This window comes from Geotrypetes seraphini, chromosome 5 (assembly GCF_902459505.1).
Source record: "Geotrypetes seraphini chromosome 5, aGeoSer1.1, whole genome shotgun sequence".
Lineage (NCBI taxonomy): Eukaryota > Metazoa > Chordata > Amphibia > Gymnophiona > Dermophiidae > Geotrypetes > Geotrypetes seraphini.
In genome coordinates, this window is record NC_047088.1 from 151431563 (window position 1) to 151459104 (window position 27542).

At 44.9% G+C, this 27542-nt stretch overlaps 1 protein-coding gene across 1 annotated transcript in view; it reads right to left on the reverse strand.

The window, feature by feature from the left end:
* Nucleotides 1-406: 406 nt before the first annotated feature.
* The window catches only part of NOP58 (NOP58 ribonucleoprotein), a 182315-nt gene continuing 155179 nt past the window's right edge, over nt 407-27542 (reverse strand). Inside the window, exons 12-15 of the mRNA XM_033947006.1 lie at nt 26458-26519; nt 20341-20474; nt 16149-16288; nt 407-1813 (exon numbers count right to left, since the gene is read on the reverse strand). Of these exons, the coding sequence (XP_033802897.1) occupies nt 1754-1813; nt 16149-16288; nt 20341-20474; nt 26458-26519 (396 nt within the window). The 3' untranslated portion in view covers nt 407-1753. The remainder of the gene's footprint in view (nt 1814-16148; nt 16289-20340; nt 20475-26457; nt 26520-27542) is intronic.

The following is a 27542-nucleotide window of genomic DNA, read 5'->3' on the forward strand; positions in this document are numbered from 1 at the left end:
CATTCATCAAACATGCACTTATCTTTTCTTGTAAATTAAACTGCAAACCCAGGCCTCGACACAGACCGTGTTTTGCAAAAGCAAAATTGCAATGGCTGGCAATTGTGTATAAGGATCAAAGCAGTTCCTCTGCTGTATTTCAAATTTTATATATGTGGCAGTATTATTTTAGTATTTTCAATGCATTATTTTATGTTGTAATCCTCCTTGGATTTCACATAGGAACAGTGAATTATAAATACATATTAAAACCAAACCTGTTATACCACCACAGATATAAATAAATGTCAGTGGTTTCCATTTTATCAACCTCAGGATGTCCCTTTTATACAGAAAAGGCATGAAATATAGGGGATGGGTAATGTGTTACTGTTGTAAACAGGTGATTCATAAACCAAAAAGAAAAACATTTTTAACAAATTTATTTTTATATTTCTTTGATTCTAATTTGAAAACTAAACCAATGTTAGTAATGGCTCATTTTTTTTCACTATCACTGCCAATAAAAAAGCATTTCTGGTACCTCAAGAACATACCTAGCTATGTTCTGCAACTATATACAGTACTTGTATCAAAATTAATTCCTATAGGTCAAACAAAGCAAGTTTTCAAAACACAATTCATAATGCTTCTAATTCTGTAATAATAGGGGTTCCCCAATCTGTGGCCCAGGAAACTCATTTTTCTAGCCATCCATAATTTAGCTACCTGTGTGTCTGAATTTGGCTCACAGAGACAATTCTGCTTTTTTAAAGTTTATTATTCAGTAGTAAACTGAGGAGGGAATCCCTCAAACTGTCTGCAAACTTTAGTGATTAATAGAGAATGCCTCCCTAACACACTCTGATGGGAACCCTCACCAACCCTCTCAATTTGAAATGTCCAATGTGGACTGTCTCTTGAAATATTTGGGGATTCTAGTGCTGAAGGAATTTTTATGGATATTTTCCACCCCTCTCAGGAATGGTGGTGAAGATAGAGCCTTTTCCCTCCTGCAAGGATTAAAAGTGGGCTGTGGTTACTAAAGTTCTTTCAAAGGCATGAGAAATTAAAAGGGAAAGAGGGAGAAACACACCTCATGTGACCACATCTGAATATAAGGTCAGGTATTCTCAGGCTGTGGTGCAGAGAAAAGGAGCAATGCTAGAATTACATTCTTTGTGGCACAGGCTGCTGCTAAAATATTGCTGCTCATATCTGCTGACCAAATTCTGCAGAAGTATATTGGTTTCTTGGAGGCTTAGATTGATATTACCAGCAAAGGTCAGCCAGTGGTGTCTGAAGTCCTTGCTTGCCTTGGGGGTTGCAATTTCTGAGCTGCAATAATTCCTTCCTCTAAGCCCTCTCATTACATTTAGCCACTTTCCAGTTTAATGAGATTTGTAAACATAACAGACTACTTTCTAACTTAATCTGGTAATACAAACTTAGATCTTGGAAGAAATCACTCTTCTCACTCTGCCTGAATCATTCATCTTTATAAGATTCCAATGATCACAAAACCCGAGTTCCGACATGAAATTTGAAGAATGAGTTATTCAGTGTAGAGATGTGCCATGAAAAAAATTTCTTCTGTAAAATCTAATGATATCTGTTCAGGAAAGAAGTCTTATTGCAGTTAATATACCATTTTCCAATAAATTGGAAAATCCTTTGGAAAAAAACTTTTGTGTTTGGTAAATTAGACCTCTTTTTTGGGTGTCTGAAATGCTTTAATAAAATATATATATATATGTAAAATAGAGTCCACATCTTAGTCATCTTCAGGTTCACTCTTCACCTTCACCTTCTTTTTCTTTTTCTTCTTTGGCATCTGATAGCAGAAAGTATGAAACATAACCGTCAGTTTTATGAGCCTATTGTTACACAGTTGATGAACTATAGTATGACCACTATCATATTCTGAGAGGAATGACAATTCTCTTATCCTATATGGGATTTTCTGAGATTTCAGAAAACATGTAAAAAAGATAAAATGATAGTTTAGTTTAAAAATAAAAAATAACTTAATATACTTTTGACTAGCTTTCAAAGGCAATGCTGCCTTCTTCAGGTATGACCTAAAAAGAAATAGTAGTCATATATAGAAATAAAATACCTGTTTTACTAGATTAACAATGCATGTTTTAATCAGCTTTTGAAGGAAACCCTTCTTCTTCAGATCAGAAAATAGCTAGCTAGTCAAAAATAAATTAAGTCAGACCAATGGTTCACCAATACATAGTAGCAGATCCCTCCCCCCAAACAAAAAGACATGCGGCATACCTTTTTCCCCTCTCCCACCCCACAGAAAAACACTGTTCTTTCTTCTTCCCTCAACACCCACACCCTCAAGTCCAGAACTGTTTCCTGCTTCTACTTTTCCCTCACTCAAACCTGCAGGAAGTTGTATCAGATAGGCAGGATGCAGAAGGAAGGATGCGTAACGTGACCATTTTTTTCCTCAAAATGGGACAGGACCCCTGGATCCCATTAAATATAGTGCAAAATATAGATAGCAGATAAAAATTCTCAAAAGTGACACATTTTGATCACTAAATTTAAAATAAAATCATTTTTCCAACCTTTGTTATCTGGTGATTTCATGAGTCTCTGGTTGCACTTCCTTCTGATTGTGCATCTTCTCTTTCATTTCTTTCTCTCTCCCTGCCCCCCAAGCCACCCTGCTTCCCCTGCCCCCCCTGACAAGCCAAGCTACCCTGCTTTCCCAACGCACCCTGCTTCCCCTGCCCCTGACAATCCAAGCCAAGCCATCCTGCTTCCCTGTCGCACCCTGCTTTCCCTGCCCCCGACAAACCAAGCCAAGCCACCCTGCTTCCCCAATGCACCCTGCTTCCTCTGTCCCCGACAAACCAAGCCAAGCCACCCTGCTTCCCCAACGCACCCTGCTCTCCCTGTCCCCCGACAAGCCAAGCCACCCTGCTTTCCCTGCCCCCCGACAAGTCAAGCCAGCCTGCTTCCCCAATGCACCTAGCTTCCCCTGCCCCCAACAAGCCAAGCCACGCTTCTTCCCCTGTCTCTGACAAGCCAAGACACCCTGCTTCCCCTGCCCCCCAAGCCAAGCCAAGACACCCTGCTTCCCCCGACACAGCTTGCTTCCCCTGCCCCCGACAAGACAAGCCACCCTGCTTCCCCTGCCCCCACGCACCCTGCTTCCCTGACCCAGCAACATCAAGGCATGTGCAGCGACTGCACTGCAGAAGTGCCAGGCCTACAAGTCTTCTTTCCCATCCCCCCTGCCTGGCTGGCCCGGAACTTCCTCTCCGAAGTCAGAATTGACATTGGGAAGAAGGCTTCTGGGCGGCAAGCAGCAGCGGCGGCGGTGGACCGGGGTGTGTGTGTTAAATCAGGTGCTGGAGGGAGGGAGGCTAGCTTTGGCGTGGGAGGGAAGGGAAGCGATCGCCTGTCCCGTTGTCCCCGCGATGTCCCTGAAAACAGGACATTTCAGCATCCCGAAGTTGTGTGTGGGGACAACGGGAGGGTCCCGTTCAAAACGGGACGTATGGTCACCTTAAGGATGTGGCGCCAGCCCAGACAGCCTGTTAATGCTGCAGGGGCCAGCAGACAATGCAATGCAGGTTTGACAGACGAAGGAGGGGAGAGGGAGAAGGAAAAGCAGTACATGACTCAGAGGTAAGGGAAAGAGAGGGTGCTGTGTTGAACTTGTGTGCAAGGGGTGGCTTTGAGCGAAACATTACTGAACTGGGGGGGGGGGGGTTGAGGGATGGAAGATTAGGTTTATACCTTTGTTAGTCTTCTTTCTGTTAGTCCCTGGAGGATTTCATACATTAGGTGTTCAATCCCAATCCGGGTATTGCAGAAATCTACATCTTTTCTGAACACATGCTCCACCCCCTTAGCCTGTGAGTCAACAAAGAACCTTAGTTCATTCCCAAAGCCAAGCACATACTTGCAAATCCAGGACAAGGGTGTACAGGGGAGAATCCCCATTACAACAAATAAATCATGAACTGGCTTGATCTGCAAAATATTAACAAGTGAGAAAAAAGTACATAGTCAACTCAGAAAAAACATTGAGGAACAACGCAGTACTAACCCGCTGTGTGCAGTGAGCACCCCAAGAAAGGCCTTTGGTAATGTGTATACTCACAGAAACTCCCCACAAGATTTGTCAACTGCCTGGAAAAACTTCAAACCTGTAATGAGACTGATTGAAGCAGAAAGGAGCAGGCTAATCCAACAACTGAATGAAGACAGAGAGGGCGGGTCATATGGAATCCTCCAGGGACTAACAGAAAGAAGATTATCAAAGGTAGAAACCTAATCTTCCATTCTGTTATGTCCCTTCTGGAATCCATACACAAGTTGACGTACCAAAGCCACGGTAGCTAGGGAGGGACAGAAGAGCCTGCCCCCAAAATCGAGGTCCTGAAAAACGGCATTAGAACGTGCTGCTACATCCAATTGGTAAAACTGGGGGAAAAAAATGGAGAGAAGACCAAGGAGCTGCCCTGCAAATTTCATCAAGACGAATCGCGCAAAATTTCCACCCAGAACACAGCCACACTTCTCGTCAAGAATACTTTAAGTGAAATCAGCAGCTGCATGCCGCGGGCGATGTAAGTTGCAGAAATGGCCATTCAAATCCATCGAGGACTTGGGCGCTGGCCTATCACAGTGAGGTGCAGCAGTGAGAACAAAAAAATGATGATAGCCCTGAACTCAATTATCCGTTCCAAATAAAAGAGCAAGAGAGAGGGGTAACATGATCGAGACATTCAAGTATCTCATGGGCCGCAATGAGGTGGAAAAACATAAGTTCACATAGAATTTTTCTTTTTTCAACCATCTTTATTTTCTCTTCTTTATTAATTTCCAGGTACTTTAGTTAGATTGTGAGCCTTCGGGACAGTAAGGAAATTTTTTAAGTACCTTCTTACTTCTCATTTATAATCTTAATGTATATTTTCTTCAAACCGCTTAGAACCTAAAGGATATAGCGGTATATAAGAAATAAATTACATTACATTACATCTTCTTTTTCAAAGGTCCCGCGGTAACAAGGGGGCATCTGTGGAAAATCAGGGGCGGGAAACTGCACGGGGACACCAGGAAATTCTTTTTCACTGAAAGGGTGGTTGATCGCTGGAATAGTCTTCCACTTCAGGTTATTGAGGCCAGCAGCGTGCCTGATTTTAAGGCCAAATGGGATAGACACGTGGGATCTATTCACAGAAAAAGGTAGGGGAGGGTCTTTGGGGTGGGTGCGGAGACCACGGTGATCAGAAAAACTGCCGTGATCATTAGGTTCAGAACAAATTCATCCTATAGTGGTTCAAAGGGAGCCTTTCCAAGCCCCTGTAAAATGATGAGTTTACAAAGGGAAAGGAAGATTCAAGGAATGACTCAGACGAAGTGCCTCCCCTCATACACCTGGTCACATCTGAAAGAGCAGCGAACTAGCACCTCAGTGCTTGAAAACATGCAAAGCCTGCAACTTGAACTTTCAGGGAGGCCACTGCCAGACTTCTGTCCAAACCCTCTTGAAGGAAAACCAGGACTACATAACTGGGAGCCTTCTCAGGCTCCAATTAATTCCTAACATCCCCCTGTTAGAAAGCCTACCAGACTTGGGCAGAAAAAGCAATAATAGAGGGTACTTCGAGCACTAAAGAATCAAAATAACTACCTCCAAATAACCGCTCATCATTAAGGCTGAGCACTCAAGAGCCATGTCGTAAGACCAAAATGCCATGGGTTCTCCATGGACACCGGTCCCTGACTGAGAAGATATCGATGAAAAGGGAACCGGAGCTTCTCATCTGCTAAAGACATACCAGAACCGCCTACTACAGGCTGCAAGGCCAATCTGGAGCTACTAGAGACACCAGCCGGAATGTGTTGCTGTCCGGCAGATGACCTGACCAACCAAAGACCACGGAGGGAACATCATACAGGAACTCATGAGCCAGCCAGGGCCAAACCAAGGCATCCAGCTCTAGCTTCAACGCTGTTGACCGAAAAGGTGTCCGGCCTTTGAGATCTCTGCTGAAGTCAACAAAACCCTCTGGAGCAAACCCCAGCTTTTGTAAGAGTAGATGGAACGGCTCTTGTGAGAGGAGCCATGTTCTTGAGACCAGGAACCATTGGCCTCATGGGCCGCAGAGAAAGACAGAAGCGCTTCCACCGAATGGAACACTGCTGATCATTCTGGTCCAAGAGAGAGAGTGAGCACTAGAGCTATCTCGTGATGTACATAAATCGCCGAAAAAACAAAGAAAAACTGCAGATAAACATACAAGATGCAGGCTATATTTATTTTATCAATTAATTACCTTCCAAGTACCTAATTTTTATTTTCTTGTAACCTATTCTGAGCTTCTGGGGAGGACGGGCTATAAAAATGAACAAATAAATAATGATTGTGGTTAATGTTACTACCTTTAAACAAACCTAGGGACCCGAAATGGACCATATCGGGTCCCTAGGTTTGTTTAAAGGTGGTAACATTAACCGCAATCATTAATTGATATAATAAACATAGCCTGTATCTTGTATGTTTTTCTGAAGTTTTTCTTTGTTTTTTCTGTATATACACCACCACTATGACATAGAAGAAACTTGCCCATTGTTCTTTCTGAAGGGGCTAGAGAGCGAGTAGCACCAGCCGAATTTCCCAAAGCTCCTGACAATAGGACAACAAACGTTGCAGACCAGGTATTCACTACCCCTGAATGGGGCGGGCCCAGCAATTAGCCCGCAACCCAACAGGCTGGCATCTGTCCTAAGAGTCATCTACTTGGAAATCCGAAGAAGCCAGCCCTGGCTAAGAGCCACCCCCTGAAGCCATGAGCTTAAATTGCTGCTGGCTGCCTCCGTCCAGGGGAGCAGCATCTGAAGGGGGAAAGTCATGTAGATCACAAAGACATGAGGGATTTCCATCAAGGGCACCCTAGTCCAGAGGATCACCTCTAAGGAGGCTGCTCGAGACCCCTGAACCTGCAAATAAAACCAGGCCAAGAGAGCCAGATAGTCCAAGAGAATTCTGATCTGTTGACGAAGGTTCTGTCTACTCACCCTGAGAAGAAAGACACGACCCTGGAGACGAAGAGAATCCCTAGAAACTCCAAGGTCTGGGAAGATGCCAAGTGTCTCTACCTGAACTTGCCAACGCCTGCAGAAGAGACACTACCATCCCTAGCCGCCTTCATACACCCGAGACAGAGCCAGTAGCACCCACTGTCCCAGGAAGGGTGGACTCCGACCCCCTGCTGGCGGAAAGCTGCCTCAACTACAATCACTTAGACAAAAGCACGGGAGCAGTTGAGAGTCCAAGGGGCAAAGCTGTGAACTGGAAATGCAGTTGCAGATCATGGAAACGTAGAAACCTGCGATGTTCTGGTCAGAATGAAATATGGAGGTAAGCCTCTGTGATCCAAGAATACTAGAAACTACCCTGGAGACAGCAGCTAGCACCGTGTACTCCACTGTCCATTTGGAAAAAGGGTATTTGCAAGAAATGGGTGACCGACGGTACAACCAGAATATGTCTACAATTCTCCGAGCCTTTCTGGAATAAGGAAGTATAAGGAGTATCTGCATAAGCCTCCATTTGTGGACTGGAACAGTATCCAACATCCCGAAGACTAAGAGACACTGCAGAATGTCACAGACCCTGGACTCTGTTGCCGTCAACTTGCTGGAGTCCAAAAACCAAGTTGGAGGCAGGCAAAGGAGAACTAACAAGTGTCTGATAAAAGTCAAGTCCGCTCCTGCCAAAACGGTAGAAGACAGCCTCCGAGTGAGGAAACCACAACCGCCCCAGGTGACATCAGCACTTTCTTCATTTTTTTTTTTTTGTGAGGTATAGCCACTGCACAGGAACCCAAGGACGCCTGGAATTGGAACCGTAGTAACGTGGTCATAGCCCTGGGAATGACTCTAGGAGAAAAAAACCTGAGTATCCCTGACGACACCTGCAGAAGGAATGAAGAGAACTATGATCCCTTCCCAATGTCCAGCGAAACTGGTTCATAATGAACAATGTAGGGCAGCATTTGTAACACCTGAGGTCATCCAGACCTATACCAACAAGAATCCGGCCTTTGAAAAGATGGCTGTTGAAGGTGATCTTTGAGGCAGTGTCTTCATCCAAAAACAGTCCAAAGAGATCAGCGCTCAGACTCTGCACCAGCAGAAAATGTACTAAGAACTCAAAGGAGATCATAACAGGTGCCTGGCACCGTAGCCACACCAACTAGCACCAGCAGAGGAAAGGCATGCACCTCCACAGAGGACTCTCTGCAGAGACCAGAAAGACAGGCATGCATCATAAAGGAAATGGCCACTGCCACTTGGCTACCTGAGGATGCTAGAAAATAAAAATTGTATCATTATAGCCTCCTGTGATCCTGAGAGCCCTAAAACTTCACTCCTCCAGCACTAGGGAGGGCTGCACACAAGAAAACCTGTGCCCCGGCAGAATCCATCTCAGGCCCACCAAAAAACAGGTTCCAGGTGATAAAAATGTAGACATAGCTTTAGTAGATTGGAAAGAGCTTTTCGGGGATCATACTGTTCTGAAACCAGACCCAGGAGCTGTGGACAGAATGGAAAAAAACCAGGAGAATGGTCCAGGACTGAAGCGTGGAAGGTGGAAAATCCAAATGGAACTCTTTCAGAACATCAGGCGTAAAGAGGCGACAGAAGCCCATTGGAAATATGAAGGATTAGCACCTCCAATCCAGACACATAGGGCAGCCGAGACCAGTCTCAGCAAAGGCTTCAGCTGGATCCAAATTAAATACAGTGGCAGGATACAGAAGAAACATAAAATCTGCATGGCAACTACTGCAATTGAGGTCTGGCACATCCAGACAAGAGAGCTCCTGAACAGGAAGCTTCGCTACAGACGCCATAGACTGAAAAAGCCCTGATTTGCCTGCTGGCTGCATCAAATGAGCAGGGTCTGAGAATACGTCATTCCAAGGAGCCGAATAAAATCCAGTGAAAAAGTCCACTCCGCAACAATGGCAGGGCTCTGTTGAGCTACATGCTTCATGTCATAACAGTCCTCAGACTCGGAATGCAGGTGTACTGTGCCAGACTTGGAATGCAGGCGTGCTGTGCCAGACTCCAGAATGGCCTCTGGGTGAGATTTTCTTCAGAATGCATGGAGCCAGGCCAGCTCCCCAGCCCAAGAGGACATGGAGGAGGCGAAGTTCAAAGCTCCCGCCCACTCCCCCGGTGTGCTTCGGCATGCGATAAACAATTGCTGATCCGGCACAATCAATGTCCACATTCAATAGATTAGGGGCTGGGAAGTCCATCCCAATCAATTTTGAGTCAAATCGAGGGGTTTTTGAGGCAAAAATCAAAGTTAGAAAAAAGATCAATTTTAAAATCCAAGATGGCCGCAGTCACAAATTCATGCCAAAAACAGACAAAAAACAAAATAAAAATAGCAATTTGGAGTCTGAGGTGGGGAATCCCTACCCAAAGAAACTGTGAAAAACGAAGTTTAAATTGCTCCACAAGCCACCCCGAAATTCCCATAGGAAATAATGCAGGTACTCAGTTTCTGTAGTGCTTTGCATGTCAGCGTTTTTAAAGCAGTTGAGTGGAGACAAATGACTTTCTGCCTCAGAAACAGCTCCAAATGCATCAGACTTGAAGATCTTCAGACTGTCAGCCAGCCAAAGACCGACTTAAACCTCCGCCCCATAGTCAGGGGTGGGAAAGGCAGCTTGTGCCTTGAAACCCAGGAGGGCTTCTGTTCAGATGCACACAACCTGCGCTAGCAGACTTCCACGGGAAAGGACCCCGGGCACTTGAAGAGGGTGGCACAAAGCAGGCTGGCTCCAAAGAACCACCAGAGTTTCTCGATGAAGCTGTAATCCGGCTCCACAGGACTGTGTCCTTTTCTCTGACAGGGGACCACCGGGGAGAAGTCTCAAGACACTGAAGCCACCAAAAAACAAACTTTAAACCGAAATAAATAAGAACAGAAGCAGAGCAACAGCAAAAGACTTCTGCTCGGACTGCTTGCAGAAATTGAAACCAAGGTTGTTTGCTGACTCACAAGCTAAAGGGGTGTGTCAGGAACTGGGTAGTGGTCAATAGAGAGTGCTCCAAGGAAAGGGATGTTTACCAGTGGTGTGTCTCAAGATTCTGTTCTTGGGCCTGTTCTTTTTAACATTTTTATAAACGATATTGCTGAAGGGCTGTCAGGTAAGATTTGCCTCTTTGCGGATGTGATACAAAAATCTACAATAGAGTAGACACCCCGGATGGTGTGAATGATATGAAGAAAGACCTAGCAAAACTTTGGTCCTGAAATTTGGTCAGCTAAAATTTTAATGCTAAGAAATGAAAGGTCATGCATTTGGGCTGAAGGAACGATAAAGTTTAGGGGGTGAAGAACTTTTGTGCACGACAGAAGTGCGGGACTTGGGTGTGATTGCATGTGATGATCTTAAGGTGGCCAAACAGGTTGAAAAGGTGACGGCGAAAGCTTGAAGGATGCTAGGGTGCATAGGAAGAAGTATTGCCAGTAGGAAAAAGGAAGTATTGATGCACCTGTATAAGACTCTGGTGAGACCTCATTTAGAATATTATGTACAATTCTAGAGATCACATCTTCAAAAAGATGTAAAAAGGATGGAGGTCCAGAGGAAAGCTACTAAAATGATGCATGGTCTTCATCATAAGGCGTATAGGGACATACTTAAAGATCTCAATATGTATACTTTAGGGAAGGGGTGTCAAACTCATTCACATAAGGGGCCGAAATCTAAAACACAGGCTAAGTTGAAGGCCAAATTTTTTATTAAGATACTTGGTCTTAGTAGAAGTATAGATCCTTCCTCACCCTCAGACACTGCAACGGCAGAGGAAGCAGCGAATTGCAGCACAGCATCCTACCCCAATACATTCTCAGCCCTTGCTGCTGATCCTCACAGGCCTACTCTTGGGCTTTCCCTCTGCCAGAGTCCTTCCTTCTGATGTAGCTTCCTGTTTTTACACTGGGATAGTCCTTTTGCCTGCAAATGAATACTGAGGTAGCGTGGAGAGGAACTTGGAGCACTGCTGGGAGTGGGGCGCTTGGAGTGCCACTGGGACTGCGCAATCAGGCACTTAGAGCTGTGGGCCACTTAAAACGGCCAGACGAGCTGGATTCGGCCCCCAGGCCTTGTGTTTGACATTTGTTCTTTAGAGGAAAAGGTGGGAGAGGGGAGATATGATAAGAGACATTTAAATACCTATGTGGTGTAAATGCTCATGAGTCGAGTCTCTTTCAATTGAAAGGAAGCTCTGGAATGAGAGGGCATAGGATGAAGTTAAGAGGTGAATAGCTCTGGAGTTATCAAAGGAAATACTTTTTAACAGAAAGGGTGGTAGATGTGTGGAATAGTCTCCCGACTGTGTTTGAATTCAAGAAGGCGTAGGATAGGCATATGGGATCTCTGAGAAGAGAGAGAGAGAAAAAAAAGAGAAAATGGTTACTGCAGATGGGTAGACTAGATTGGCCATTTGGCCTTTATCTGCTGTCATGTTTCTGTGTGTTCTGAAATGATATACATTTCTGCAACACCTGAACTGTGGGTTGGGATTGAACACCTAGCGTATGGAATCCAGAAGGGACGTAACAGAAAGATTGTTGGACTGGAAGATTTGAGGAAAGGAGAGTGTGTATCACTGGACTGGAAGGGCAGTTTGAGGGAAGGAAAGGGAGCCTCACTGGACTGGGGGAGGATTGAAGGAAGGAAAAGAATCAGTGTTGGATTTGTTGGGGGGGGGGGGGGTGAGGGGTTGACAGAAGGAGAGAGTTGGGCCTGCATGTGTGTGGAGGGTGAGGGAAGGAGAGCGTTGGGCCTACATGTGTGTGTGTGTGGGGGGGGTGGATGAGGGAAGGAGAGCCTGTGTATGTGTGTTGGGCCTGCATGTGTGTGGGGGGTGAGGGAAGGAGAGCGTTGGACCTGTGTATGTGTGTGTGGGGGTGGGAGGTTTGAGGGAAGGAGATGGATCCGCAATGTGTATGTGGGTGGTTGAGTGAGTGAAGGAGAGGGATCAATGTTGGACCTGTGTGTATGTGGGTTTGAGGGATCAGCAGTGGATGTGTGTGTGTGTGGGGGGGGGGGGTTTGAGGGAAAGAGAGGGATCAGTGTTGGACCTGTGTGTGAAAGGGGAGTTTGAGAGAAGGAGAGGGATCATATTGGACTCGTGTGTTGGGGGAGGGGTTGAAGAAAGGAAAGAGATTTGGACCTATGGGGCGGGGGGGGGGGAAGTTGAGGGAAGGAGAGGGATCAGCACTGGACTTATAGGTAGAGCTGTTTGATTCAGGAAAATATTTTTCAATTTGATTTGAGTTTGTTTCTATGATATTGCTTTAAAATTAGCTAGTGGATTTTGCAGCCTCTTCACCTACCCCACCTCATTTTGCCCTCTCCAACCCCCACGCCAGCGCTGTTAAATGTAAACAAAACTAACATTGTTACGTCCTAACTTGCATCCTACCAGTTCTGGAAGGATACACATTTCAAATCTGACATATTATAATAAAAAAATATAAAATAAAATTATTTTCCTACCTTTTGTTGTCTGGTCATTTTATTATTCAAATCATATTGTTACCAGGTTCTGGTTTCTGTTTGCCTTTTATTAACTCATTGACATTTTCTTCTTTCTCCGTGCTCACCCATTCATCTCTGTACCTTTCCTTCCCCTCCCTCTCCTCCTCCCTGCAGGTCCAGTACTCCACAAGGTCAGCATCCTCTCCCCTCCAACTCCAGGCCCTAGTCCAGTGTCTCTCTTCCCTTCCCTCCAGGCCCCACCCCATGGGACCAGCACCCTCTCTTTTCCCTTCCCACCAGCTCCAGCCAGTCAAAATCACCCCATCCCAAGGGTCTAGCATCCTCTCTGCCCTCCCTTCAACTTCCAGCTCTGCCCAGGTCCATCAATGGCAGGAGAGTTGGAAAGTAGCAACCCCCCTCCCCCTGTGTAGGTCCAACAGCAGTTGCAGCGGTAGTAGTAGCTCTCCCCATGGATCAGACTGCGACAGCAGAGGAAGCAGCGCAGTGCAGCACAGCATCCTACCCCGCTACATTCTCAGTCCTTGCTGCTGATCCTCACAGGCCTACTCTTGGGTTTTCCCTCTGCCAGAGTCCTTCCTTCTTATGTAGCTTCCTGTTTTGCAAAACAGGAAGTAACATCAGAAGGAAGAATTTTTGCAGAGGAAAGCCCAAGAGCAGGCCTGAATTGCTGAGTGTTTTTTTCCCCCCAAAACAAATTAATTTGGCGAAGCTGAATCGAATTGAACCGTAAATCGGGCAAGCACTACTTGTAGGAGGTGGATTTGAAGAAAGACGGAGTAGCGCTGGACTCATAGGAGGCTAATGGAAGAAAAGGTAGAAATCCCAGATTAGGGGTGGTAAGAAGATGTTCTGAACCCATGGGAGGACATGGAGGGAAATGAGATTTTGCACCTGAATGGAGAGGGGAACAGGAGGGATGCAAGACTATGGGTGAGAGATTCAGGCCATTGGGGAGAGGGGGGCTGGAGAGAAGGAGGATGGTGCAGGGAGTTGCTGAACCATAGGAGTGAGTGAAGGGAGAGGGGACAGAGAATTGTTGGACTATAAGGGGGAGGTGGGGAAAGAGGAGACAGGGAGTTGCTGGATCACAATAGAAATGAGGGAAAAGAAGGCATAAGAGTTGCTGGGCTAGAAGCAGTGGCGTAGAGAGGGTCCTGGTGCTCGGCATCACCAAATGCTCCCCTTCACTTTTCCCTGCTGCGCCCACCCCTTTGCTTCTTCTCCGCCATGTGTGCTCCCCCCCATACCTCTTGAAATCTTCGCCAATATCGGTATCTCCAACCTGTTGCTCATGCTGGCCTTAACTCTCCCTCTGACATCACATCCTGGTCATATGACCATGAAGTGATATCACAGGGAAAGCCAAGACGCTGCCTGCTGCAGCTGGTGAAGATTTCAAAAGGTAGGGGTGGGCAGAGGAACCAGTACCCCTGCCAAGATGCCCCCTCCCCTTACTACACCACAGGCTAGAAAGGTGTTAGAAAGGAGACAGAGGGGAGAAACTTGGCATGGTAGAATATGCAGGAGAGACCCTGGAGATTTTCAAAAAGATGAGGTGAAGAGGAGAAAGGGCAGTGGGCAAAAGAGAAGGGAATATGAGATCAAGAAAGCAGTCATGAGAGGTACAGGGTGAGAAAAGGAGATGAAAAGTTAATACCTTATTTGTCACTCCATAAGATGCACTTTTTCCACCCCCAAAAAGGAGGTGGAAAAGGGGGGTGCATCTTATGGAGTGAATACACCTCCCCAGTGTTCTGCTGCTGCTTGTTTATCCCCCCTCTCCCCCGCCGCTGCGGGTGTTGCTCTCTTACTCGTTTGCCGCCGCAGGAAAGGTTCCAGGGGAGGGAGGGGTGGTGGAGCTCGGAGGGGTCGTTCTGTAGCGGTGGTAGTGCCTGTTGGTGGACCAGGGAGAAGGAATCAGTGGGCAGGGAGGAAGGCAGGCTTCGTGGAGATGCGGCAGCAGTGGGTGAGTGGCGGACCAGGGAGGAGGAATCGGCACGGCAGGGAGGAAGGAAGGAAGGCAGGCAGGCTTCGGTGCGGGAGGGAGGAAAGACAAAGGCTGGAAGACAGTGAATGGGAGGGGGCAAGAACTCGGGACATAGGAAGGAAGAAGGGAGGGAAGGAATAGAAAGAGACAATTATTGGGCCTGAGGAAGTAAGGAAGGAAAGAAAGAAAGAACTATCTAGTTCAACCAAAAATCACCAGACAACAAAGATAGGATTTCAATTTAGTGATCAAAATCTGTCGGTTGCAGTATATTTGTCTGTTTTTCTTGGGGGCTGGGTTCAAAGGCACAATTTGGTTCATAATATTTTTTTCTTGGTTTTTCCTCCTCTAAATCTAGGGTGTGTCTTATGGAGCGAAAAATACGGTAAGTACTAGTAAGTGAAATATAAGTGGAGAATTGAAGAGTGAGAAGGTAAAATTTGAAGAGGAATACAGAAGAAACAAAGAGGAAATGTATCAGAGACAGCTATGGTGAAGGAATATAAGAAGATAGGCGAAAAGTGAAGAATGACACATGGATTTCATCACCTAGAAAGAGAGAAGACAGACAGGAAAGCAAAAAAAGAAAAACCGGAACTAACATGCTTGGAAAAATTAAGTACCCAAACAGCAAGGTAGAAAAGAGTTTTATTTATTTGGTAGAATATGTTAGCTTTGGGAAACGTACATCACAGATGTCTTTGTTTTTTGTTTAGTACAAGAGAAAATGAATTTTCTATTTTTATTTCTCCTATGTTGTGGTACATGCCTAGTTTCACTTCTGGGGTTCCCAGTTCAATTTTTTCTTTACATTTCTAATTTGTGATCCTTGTCCTGTATTTGGTGTGAGTTTGCCTGTGCTTTGTGTGTGATGGAGGTGTTATTCTGTTTGCAAGTAGTTTCTGTGTAGATTCTGTAGCAGTTCCACATGTTTTATTTTACCAGTAGTAGATTTATTGGTGTTCTAGGGCCCTGTGTGATATTTGTAGTGCTGCCTATAGAAATCAGTGCTACTATTCTATGATATGTTGAGTTAGGATATTTTTCAGGTTTTATTTCACAATGTGCCTGGTAGTGAAGAGAATTATTTTGCTGTGTTATGGTAATCAGAGTTTTTTTTTTTAGGATAACATCCATAGAGAAAATGCATTAGTTATGATTTACACCTGTTGTTGGAGGGAGATAACTGTACTATGCATCCACAAAAACCCCAATACATAAGAACTGACGTACTGTATCAGACCAAAAGGTCCACGAGGTTACGTATGTGTTCTGACTATAAAAAGTTGAAAATCACAGTCAGACCAATACAGGCATCATCTTGTCTTTTGTTTTATTTATAACCTTTAAAGTGGCCAAAAACAGTAAACTGTAACTCAATACTCAGATGGGATTCTCTGTACTGTAACAGTTAAATCTGTTACTTTTCAAGTACTTTATCACTCCAAAGATAGAGGGAAAGTTTCCACTTTTCCATATCTCCCTTTCACTTAGATTAAAACGCACAAGATTTAGTTTAAATTAAACATGGCTATTTACAGCACATATGTATAGCATTTTCCTGCCCCTTCCCCCTCCAAAAATCATCAATTATCCCCCAATCTCACCTCAACTGCTGTGCTTGTGGAAGGCTTTTCCTCATCATCTTCCGCCAACTCTACTTTTATTTTTTTCTCTTTTTTCCTCTTCTTTTTGACAGATTCTGCTGCTTCCTCCTCTACGATTAATTCCTCTACAGACTCTTCAGCTGATGTGTAGATGAACAGTATGAAAAAAAAAAAATTAAAATATGGACCCAGCACACTAATGGATTCAATGAATTCTTGACTTGGGTGAAGAGCAAAAGTCTGAGGTTGCCTTTCCCCCTCCTCTTAATTGCATATGGCCAGAACATGAAATAAAATAGCCACGTAAAAGAATAATGAACACACTTTTACCTGGCAGTTTCCCCCCATTCCTTTGGGCTTCCAGCTCAGTAGTAACAAAACTCCCAGGTCCTACTCCAACAATTCTGCTATCATAGCAACAGTTAGAGATCAGGGACAATGAAGTGCAGGTCATTCCAGAATATGGATGATGAGGACCCTGGATGTCAGGTACCACTGCTGAGCCTATCCTCACCCTAGGGGCTCTAAACACTGCTTCTGCAACCTTCCTAAATCCAGGAAGAATAGGGAGCAGAAGCCCAGTCTGAAAATCAAACCAGGCCTGTGCCAGAGTTTAAACAGAACAATTTTTTTGCCTCTCAAATAACAATTCTCAAAAAAATCATACTGTAATATAACATAAATTATGTTTTTTGAAGTGGCCCAATTACTTAGTGATATGTATTATGCATTATTATACAGATTTGATTTCCAGAACCATGAATGTGGTTACCAGGTATTACCCTTAACCATCCCGACCCAATCAACCCAGCAAGCAGAAGACCTGACCCAGGAATCAAACTAGAATGCACAGCATTTGCTGCTTGGCCTGTGATTTTAAAAAATTTAACTGACTTAAACATGCAACTCGGTTTATATATCTTTGACAGCTAACAAGAAGAGTGAGGTACAGACAACAATCCAAGGGAACCAGTTCCAAAGAAAAACCGTTTATTGATGAAACAACTCTAAACGTGTGCAACAAGTTGTATGATCTTTGCTGCACTCATTTAGAGCTGTTTCATCAATAAACAATTTTTCTTTGGAACTGGTTCCCTTAGATTGTTGTCTGTACTTCATTCTTCTTGTTTCTTTTATATCTGTGAAGGATTTTTCTTATTTTATTTAACAGCTACACACCCTTCATAAGGAAATATTTTGAATTTATCTAGTAATTTCCTTTCCTTGAGTTCTGCCAGACCAGTCCAGATCAATGTGTTATGTCCTCTTTCACAGCGAGTCCTGTGAGAACTGACGGAAGCGGCGTGGGGCCAGGCTGGATGCTGAAAAGATCGCTCCTGCCCTGCACCACTGGAGGAGGCAGGTGGCCAGCAGGTAACATCCTGTCTGACTGCAGCAATTTGTTGCTGGGAGCAGGGTAATGCTGGGGGTGGTGGTGGTGATTTTTAAAATAGGCTGCCCCAGTTAAGAAAACCGCACCCACTAGGCAGGTTTGCAAAATCAATGTATAGGCTGTGGCCTATATATGGAGAAATACAGTATACAGCATTAAACAGGCAATGAATAGTTAGGTAATTAACAAAAACACCGAACCAAGATGGTTAGACAGTGGGTATACTCATGAAGATCCCTTGGGCATGAATGTAAAGAACAGAATGTTATCTGTACTCCTTTTACTTGAGGGTGGCCAATTAAACACAACAAACTGATCTACAATTTCTCCATTTCTAGTGGTGCAAGTATGTTTGGATCTCATACAGGATCAGAATTTTATTATTTTTTAAACAAAAGCTGCAACACTGTCAGATGTCATATCATGTAGTAGGCCTGGCAAATCAACATAAGATTTGTAAGGAACTCTCTCTGAGAGATCTCTACATGAGAGGATCAAGTGTGACATGTGTAAGTCTTTCCCAGTGTTCGGCCAATAGTAGGGAAGGTATGAAGCAATGAACTTCAATCACAGGCACCACAACATGCTGCTTCTGTCTAAGACTCACTTGTATGTGGTTCTTCGCAACTGACTGCAACTAAGTGGCCTTTCTTCCTGCTCCTTTGGGGATGTCCCCACTATCATCTCAATACTGTGAATAAGCACAAGAAGCCAGCAGACACTGCAGACCACCTGCTCCCAAAGACTATATACTTTCTGCCCTTTTCAGGAAACTGTGTGTGTGTGTTGGGGGTGGGGGATAATCAAGAGACTGACCTTGGCTTCTGGTTGAATCCTAGTTCACTTAAGAAACTAAGGGACAGATTCTCAAAACTAAAATCTGCCTTTAATGTGCTCACTAAACCGGTTCCAGCTGATTTAGCATTCATGTATTTTAGCGGTGAATTATCAATACGGCTTAGAAAGGTCTTTTCCGAGTTTTATAGCAGTCTCCGATACTGCCATGCAAACAAGGTCATTAATATTAAAATGATCACTCCGAGCAATTCCCTAACCTCGTTGTGCCATATCTGCAGCCAAAATTTACTGACAGGTCTGAGCTGTTGCTGCCTTACTTTCTGATCAGTGCCTAAGCAGGAAAATAAGGTTTGACAGCTCAGACCCCCCCTCCCCAATGCAAATTAAAATAATAATTAAAAAAAAAAATAACCAACAAATTCAAACTGAAGATCAGCAGGAGAGATGCCCACTGTCTCCTGCCATGTCACCGATACTAATGACCCACCCCCCCCCGCAGTAGGAGAGATGCCTACGCTCTACCGCTGCCAAGCAACAGACACCCTGACAACTCCCCCCCTCTCCCTTGGCAGCAGGATAGATGCTCATTCCTTCCCACTGCCAAACAACTGCACCCCCCCCCCCCCGCATGCGGGAGATATGCCCACTTTCTCCCGCCGCCATGCAACATCCCCCCCCCCACCTCTCCCCTTAACTTACTTAGATGGCTGGCCGGAAGGATGCCTACTCCCTCCAGGCAACAGGCCCACCTCTTCAAGATTGAGGGCCTTTCCCGAGGGGCCTAAGGCTCTGATTGGCCCAGATTGCTTAAGGCTCCTCCTATAGGAAGGGCCTTAGGCATCTGGGCCAATCAGAGCCTTAGGCTCCTTCCTTCCTGCCAGGGAGATGGGTTGTCTGTTGTATGGGGGCGGGAGAGAGTGGGCATCTCTCCTGCTGCTGAGGAGTTGCAGTTGCTTTGCAGCAGGAGGGAGTGGTCATCTCTTCCACTACCAGAGGGGGGTGTCAGGGTGTCTGTTGCTTGGTGGTGGGAGAGAGTGGGCATCTCTCTTGCTGTTGATTGGAGGGTTGCATGATTTTGGTGGCTCAATTTGTTGGGGGGATTGCGTTTATTTTGCACTCACATGTGATGGGCACATACAAATTTAGCGAATTTTCGCTACTCTCCGCCATCCTCATTTGTACAAGTGTTTTTTGGAGAATCGCTTGCTTTTTTTAAAATCGCTACTATAACAGCTGTGACAGTGGCCCATCAGATTTTAACACAACTTTTTGAGAATCTAGGCCTAAGTTCAAGTTCTCAAAAATGGACATTATTAATGGGCTTCTTCCTTTCAGAAAGTTCTCCACATCTTGCTAAAACCACTGGTTGCATAGACCAAGAAAACATCATGTCCTCTAGGGCCCTCAAATGGTTTGTGCTGAGAAACTCCTCCAGTGGTCAGTTCCCTCAGTGGAAACAGAGATCAGTTCACAGCAGACTGTCAAAGAAGTTCCCTCAGACTTGGCCTCAGTCCCAATAGGAGGCATGGAGGAGGTAGCCTAGTGGTTAGAGCTACTGCTTCAGCACCTTGAGGTTGCAAGCTCAATCCCAGCCTGCTCCTTGTGACTCAAGTCACTTAACTTGCCACTTCCCCAGGTACCATAGGACTGCGAGTCTGCTGAGACAGATAGGGAAAATACCCAAGAGTACCTTATTGCTATTCAATGACTTGTAAACCACTTTGGGTGAATCTCTTCATCAAAAGGCAGTTAAATAAATCGAAAATAATAAAAATGGCTTCAAACGCTTCTGTCTTAGGGCTTTCCTTATCCTGAATGCTGTACCAGTTTACATGTCTGCATCATCTACTATAGGCATAGAAATATGGGAGAGCTGAAGGGGAATGAAGTCAGTTCATATTTGTTTCTAATGTCTGGATTGGTCTGGCAACAAGGAAGACACTAATAGACAACTTTCTAGTCTTCAAATAAATTTTTACCATATTACGTGCTGCCACTGACCTGCAAGTTCCGCCATCCGGTGTCTCTTCTTCTTCCTTTTCACTGTTGTCTCTTCTGGCTCCACCTCTATCTCTTCAACCTTGCATTTTTTGAGAAGTGTAGAATCTCCAGATGGATCATACGTTCTCACCTCACTGAAAAAGAAGAGCAAAAGTACATTAGGCAACTACTAAAACTGTCAGTGTTTGTCATAAAGCTTATGGGGGGCAGACTTAAAAATCTCAACATGTATACTATGTAAGCAAGCTAGTGGAGGGGAGATATGATATAGACATTTAAATATGTTCACAGCATAAACATTCAGGAGTGTGGCCTCTCAACTGAAAGAAAGCTTTGGAACAAGGGGTTATGAGATAAAAGTGAAAAGGGACAGACTCGAGAGTAATCTAAGGAAGTATTTCTTTACTGAAAGGGTGGTGGATGCATGGAACAGCTTCCCAGTGAAGGTGGTGGAGGCAAGGATTTTAACGGAATGCAGCAATCAAGCATGGGACAAGCTCAAGAGACTCTCTGAGGGTGAAGAAGGAATTAGGGCTTAGCAATTGATACAGATCAGCAGACTGGATAGGCTTGTATGGTCTTTACTTGCTGTCATGAAGTATATGGAGTATCTGCTGGAGCCCAATTCTTCTGGTGGCATTGGCTCTTTAGGCCTGAATTTCTACAAGTCTCTTTACTGTTGCTAAGACCCTGCATGACTTTTTTGGGCACCTCACCAGGGAGTCTTTAAACCAGTTTGTTAGGAGACGGGAAAACTCTAGCTTGTACCCTCCCCTGAATGATCTCCAGAAGCCAGCAAGTCTGATGAGATCTGCTCTCAGATTTCTGCATACACAGAGAGCCTCCCTCCTAACCTCAGGGGAAAGACTTCAGCCCTGGCATCCTTGTGCCTTCTTAGATGTTGAAGAGAGAAGAGTATCAGAGGCTTCACTTTGCCTAGGTTCTGTGAATCTCTGTCTTGATCCCTGATAAGATGTCTGAGATAAGGCTCCTTCTGAGCACTGACAAAAGTGCCTGGAATTACAAAGATTAGACCACCCAGAACCTCTAGAGGTTTGCGGCTTGCTGTCTGTCAGAGATTTTGGCCAGCAATCTGTCACTGGCCATTTTGTCTAGATCCTTTCCGAACAACATCTGTCCATTGAAAGGGAGTCTGCTGAGAATAGCCTTGGAGGTGGAATCTCCTGCCTGATTCAGAGCATTCTGTGGGTAAATGGAATAAACTGGAACTTTGCTCATGACTCTGATGATGCTGTAGAGAACATCAGCTACATAATCCATCCCTGCTAGCATAATCTAGGGCAAAGGCTCATCCTCTGACAGGGTGAGCCCATGCATCTTGGTAATGCAAACAAGTGCCACAAAAGAGACTGCTGCAGCTGCTTTGATCCCTAAGGCCAAAGCTTCGAACTGCCTCTTTAGGAGCACATCCACTTTGCGATCTTTTAATTCTATGCCTTCTTCGCTTGAAATAAATTACACAACAAGCTTTCATAAGATTTTTGTTATTAAAGTGAAAAATAAATGAAACTTGTTTTCATGTAATTTTTCTAATTAGAGGGTTGGGCTCAGGGACATGGAGGAAAAAGGGGAATGAGTTCCCCCCAAAACCTCACCACCCAATCATTGCTATACCCTCAAATCAACAATGAAGTACTACTGTGCAAAGCATCAAAAAATTAAAAAAGAACTTATCAGTTAAACAATGTTCTTTGGCCAAAGAGAACATTGTTTAACAGATAAGTTCTTGTTTAATTTTTTGATGCTTTGCACAATAGTTCCTCAGCCCTAGAGACCAAAGAGGAGACTAAGCCCAACGCTCCCACCTCCCCTTCACATGCTGCGCAGCATGTAGCTTAAAGGCACCCTTCTAGCATCCATCCAGCTCATAACAGGCTTGAATTAGGGGTAAAAGAGCCTGAGGACTCCATCACTGCCAGTTTTGAGGCAGAACAAGGTGATCTGAAGGATCTGGAAAACTTTGAAAATAAATAAATAAATAGGGAAATCCAATATGGCCATGGTGGCAGTGTTTTAGTGTAGAAATACCCCCCCCCCACCTCAGAAAACAGGATTTTAGAGGTGGGGGACCCTGTGGGACATGGCAGAAACCTTCAAAAACAAGTTTTCATACCCCCCCCTTCCCCGATTTTGTTGTAAGGTTGAAATAGCCTTACTATGTGCTATGAAGTTGTTGCAGCTGGCCTCTACTCTCAGATGTAGCTGGATCTGAGAGAAGAATCACTGTCCAGAATAATATACCTATTGCACTAGAATAAATTTTTAATCAATGTGTTATCTTTATAGTTTAATATTTTTATTGAAGGCACAAATTTAGCCACATATAACATGCATTCAAAAACTTTAATTTAAAAGTGAATACCTTCCCCACCACCATACCCACCACAGTGCAAATGATAATCACATCAATTCACTTCATCACATCTCTTAGTCTGTAGGCCTAGATTCTTTTATAATAGACTCCCACCAGGCAATGAGATCAAACAATGAGATCAAACCAAATGGACCAACCTGAATGTCACACAGTTTTTACTGTGCAATAATCTGGTTAAAATTTGTGATGAGATCCAGCAAACTGTCACAGGAAGATGCACATTAAATCCAAGGACTCACTATAATTGAGCCAGTTAATGCATGGCCAAGTTAAATTAGATTTAGTATGAAAGTTTCATTAACTTCCATATGGTATCTGGGTACACAAAATGGGGAATGTATCCTGTCTGCTTTTCCCCTCACCGTTTTTCCTGTAGCAATCAATGGTAATGGCAGTAGGCAGCGATTCAGATAGCCTGCTCGCACCCACCTGAGCCCTCTCCCTGATGCTTCCTGCCTATGAGAAGTTATGTCAGAGAAGACTTAGGTGCTGACGCGAGCAGGCTGTCTGATTCGTTGCCCGCAATAGAAGAAATCTCATCAGGTACCTGGCTGAAGGTGGGACATTAAAGACAGAAACTTCCCGTGGCACACCTGGGAAGCAGCCATGGCACATCAGTTGAAAAACAATGCCTTAAGCCCACAACTCCCCAAAGAAAACTTCTCTCAGCATAGAGCCTCAGGAACTACTAGGGATCAATCCTCAAGAAATTTTCCCATGAAGAAACATGGGAAATCAGCACTGTAGAAATCACTCCCTAGAAGTAGCAATAAGTATAGTAGGGATGCAGAGGAATTACTTGTTCAAACTTTGACAGCCCTTTCCCTCACTATTTCCAAAACTTGAATAATTCTTTTTCTTTCTAATTGATGAAAAATATTAACCGATGCCATACTTCATACTAGAGAATGACACGGTGGCGGTTTACCCGCGGCTACTGCGTTTAGCCGCGGGTAACCCGCCAAAAACGGGGAATGAAAATTAGCAGCCTCTGCGGGGACGGGGACAAGGCCATCACCGCCCCGTGGAGCGGTGAATGGTCTTGTCACCGCAGTGAGGCATAAAGGATCGTGCGGTCCCCGCAGCACCCACTCGCACGATGGCTCGATCGTTTAACCAGCTTCCTCTCTCCACCTCACCTTAGTTGGACGGCTTTCTTTTTTGGCAACCGGAACGCTTTCAAAAGAGCTGCGCACGCGCGGCTGCTCAGTATTCAATCTTCTGCTCTGACCCAACCGGAAACAGGAAGTTGTAGCAGAGCAGAATATTGAACTTTGAGCAGCTGCGCGTGTGCGGCTCTTTGAAAGCGTGCCGATCGCTGAAAAAGAAAACCGGCAAACTAAGGAGAGCTGGAGAGCAGTAGCGTACCAAGGGGGGGCGAAAAAGGTAATGGCGCCAGGCCTTGGAGCACCGAGGCAGACCGCTTCTCCCCCCTCCCAGCCGAACCCCCGCTGACCCTCCTATCTCTCCCCCCCAAGTGAACTTTTCCGACCCTCCCAGCGAAAGCAGCAAACCTCCCTCCAGTAGCGTCGGCTGTCTCCTCCCTCTGCCGCGTCACTGATGACGTCATCAGTGACGCGGCAGAGGGAGGAGAAAGCCGCGAAGGAGGTTTGCTGCTCTCGCTGAGAGGGTCGGAAAGGTTCATGGAGGGGGGGGGGGGAGATAGGAGGGTCAGCGGGGGTTTGGCTGGGAGGGGGGAGAAGCGGCCTGCCTCGTGCTCCATTACCTTCTTCGGGCAGCAGCAGCGTTTACAATTCGCTGCTGTTGCTGGCTTCAGGCCTTGTTCTCTGCCGGGTCCTGCCTACTTCCTGTTTTCATGAAGACAGGACCCGACAGAGAGGAAGGCCTGAAGCGGGCAACAGCAGTGAATTGTGAATGCTGCTGCTGCCCGATGAAGTTCAGGACATCAGGACATCGGGGAAGGAGCAGGGAGAAATCGGCTGCTGGCTTGGGGGTGAGGGTAGGGAAAGAATCATGGAAGTGGAGAAATTGGCACGATGGCTTTGTGGGGGCTAGGGGGAGAGAGAAAGAAAGGAAAAAATAAAGAGGGGGGCCAGGGGGAGAGAGAAAGAAAGGCAGAAATAAAGAGGGGTCAGGGGGAGAGAGAAAGAAAGGCAGAAATAAAGAGGGGAGCCAGGGGGAGAGAGAAAGAAAGAGGGGGGCAGGAGAAGAAAGAAGGACCAGAGACTCATGAAATCACCAGACAAAAAGGTAGGAAAAATGATTTTATTTTCAACTTAGTGATCAAAATGTGTCCGTTTTGAGAATTTATATCTGCTGTCTATATTTTGCACTATGGCCCCCTTTTACTAAAACGCAATAGTGGTTTTTAGCGCAGGGAGCCTATGAGCGTCGAGAGCAGCGTGGGGCATTCAGCGCAGCTCCCTGCGCTAAAAACCGCTATCGCAGTTTAGTAAAAAGGGAGGGGGAATATTTGTCTATTTTTGTATAGTTGTTACTGAGGTGACATTGCATAAAGTCATCTGCCTTGACCTCTTTGAAAACCCGCGGAATATAAATGATAATTAACATTTTCTCTGCGTACAGCGTGCTTTGTGTTTTTAAAATTTTATTGTTGGTAGATCATTTTGACTTGGCCACAAAGGTAAGGGGGAGGGAGGGAGGGGAGCTGCTGAAAGACATCTAGTAATCCTTGCAGGCTTGACTGTGCAGGGAATTATTTTTGTAAAATCATGTTTTGTTATGTGACTGGCATTATCTAGACTTTAATTTCTATGAATGAATAGAATGAAAATGATATAAAATTACTTGCTTGCGGGGACCGCGTGTTCCGGCTCACACAAGGAAGGAGGGGGTGAAAGGGAAAAAGTTTCTCTTCCTTGGAAATAGATTCTGAAGTGACCTCATCAAAGAAGACCAGCACCAAATGTACAAGAAATCCCTTAAACAATGTCAAAAGAGCCCAAAATAGAAAAACTGCTACTGCCTTGAGACTCCATTATTGAAGGAATCAACTTGAAATCACAGAAGAGACAGGAAAAGGTTAAATGCCTCATGGAATCCTCAGGTACAAAACACAAACCAAATTGTGAATGAAATCAGAGCAGACAGTAAGAATTATAAAATTGATGTCATTATCCATCTGGAAAAAAAGGCATACTAGAAATAATGCCTCAGCAATACAATTTTCAGAAGTTCTATTTGCTCATGGTAAGGGAGAAGAGAGACTGCTAGTGATGGTGGGGGACTGATAGAAGATATGAAAGAAGGGTGGTAGAAAGGAACAGATGGTAAAGGAGGGAGGGAAGGGTGGTGGTGGAAAGGAATAGAACAGACATTGAAAGAGGGTAGAGAGGAACAGACCCTGAAAGGAAATGTGGAAGGCAGAGTGGGGAGAAGACGCTGGAAGGGAAGAAGATAGATGCCAGACTATGGGGGAGCGGAGGGAAGAAGATGGGTGCTAGACGGGGACGGTGATGGGGCGGTGAATGGGATGGCAGTGGCGGTAACGGGGCGGTGAAAGGGATGGCGGTGACGGTGACGGGGCGGTGAAGGGAACGGTGGTGACGGGGTGGTGCAGAGGATGGTGGGCCGGGGACGGTGCAGTGACAGGGACAGATTTTTTCCCCATGTCATTCTCTACTTCATACTTCACATTTCTTACACAGCAAGAGACTACACTGGTCTGTTATGTTCAGATGTGCCTTGGGCCAAATCTCTAAAGCACTACCACCATCTCTCCTGCAGAGAAAGCCACCCACCTCTTGTGCTGGTACTTGTCTGATCGAGCCAAGGCCTTTCCAGTGCCACTTATTCTTTTTATCTAAAGACAAAAATGCAGTAAAGATAAACAAATTATTCACAGTGAAAACAAGTGCGAATGCATGAACAAGAGACCTTGGAGAAATAGCTGTTAACTGTGCTAACCCTACTAATAGATCAGCAACACTGTGACTGACTATGCTGGCTTATTAGCTTTAATAGCTGCACATAATGTAGAGCACTGGTTCTTTGTACTGGGGGACCCCCAGCCAGCAGCAGGCTTTTCAAGATATCCCTAATGAATATGCATGAGATAAATTTACATGCCTACTACCTACTTTATAGGCAAATCTCACTCATGCATATTTATTAGGGATACCTTAAAAACCCGCCTGGCTGGAGGTTCCCCCAGGACAGGTTAAGAACCACTGATGTAGAGAAAGCTAAAATGCACATTACTGCTACCCAGTTAGAGGAAAAATTCATGATGGAGCTGAATTTGAACTCATTCTAATATACGGTTTACTGCTTCAACCATTAGATCCAGGGAAAACTTTGTTCTTACCTACTAATTTTTCCAAAGAATATATGGGTTTTATTCCTCAGTTGGCAGATGGAGACAGAGACTAATGAGCTGTGAGATTAGCCCTATAAAAAAGCACCATGCAGCACCAACTCGTGACTACAGTATAATCTTGTTATAACGGACTTCAAGGGACCTGGAAAAACAGTCCGTTATATCCAGAGTCCATTATATCCAGAGTTGCATTTTTAAAAACCTTTATTTAGGTCAACTGTGAACTTGAAAGAACGTACGATCAATGAACAAGTTACTGCACAAGCATATTGGCAACATCAATAACAAAACTCAGCAAAACATTGGTATGGCACGTAATGATTGCAAAACCAGAACACTAAAAAATGTTCTAAACTAAAGCATTATGTTTTACTGTACTGGAAAGAAAAATAATCTGTCATTTTCTTCTGGGCTGCATTTTGATACTATATCACCGGCCCCCACACACCTTGTAGGTGGAGCCTGCATGTCCGTTATACCCAAACAAAACTACAGCTAAAAGCAGTT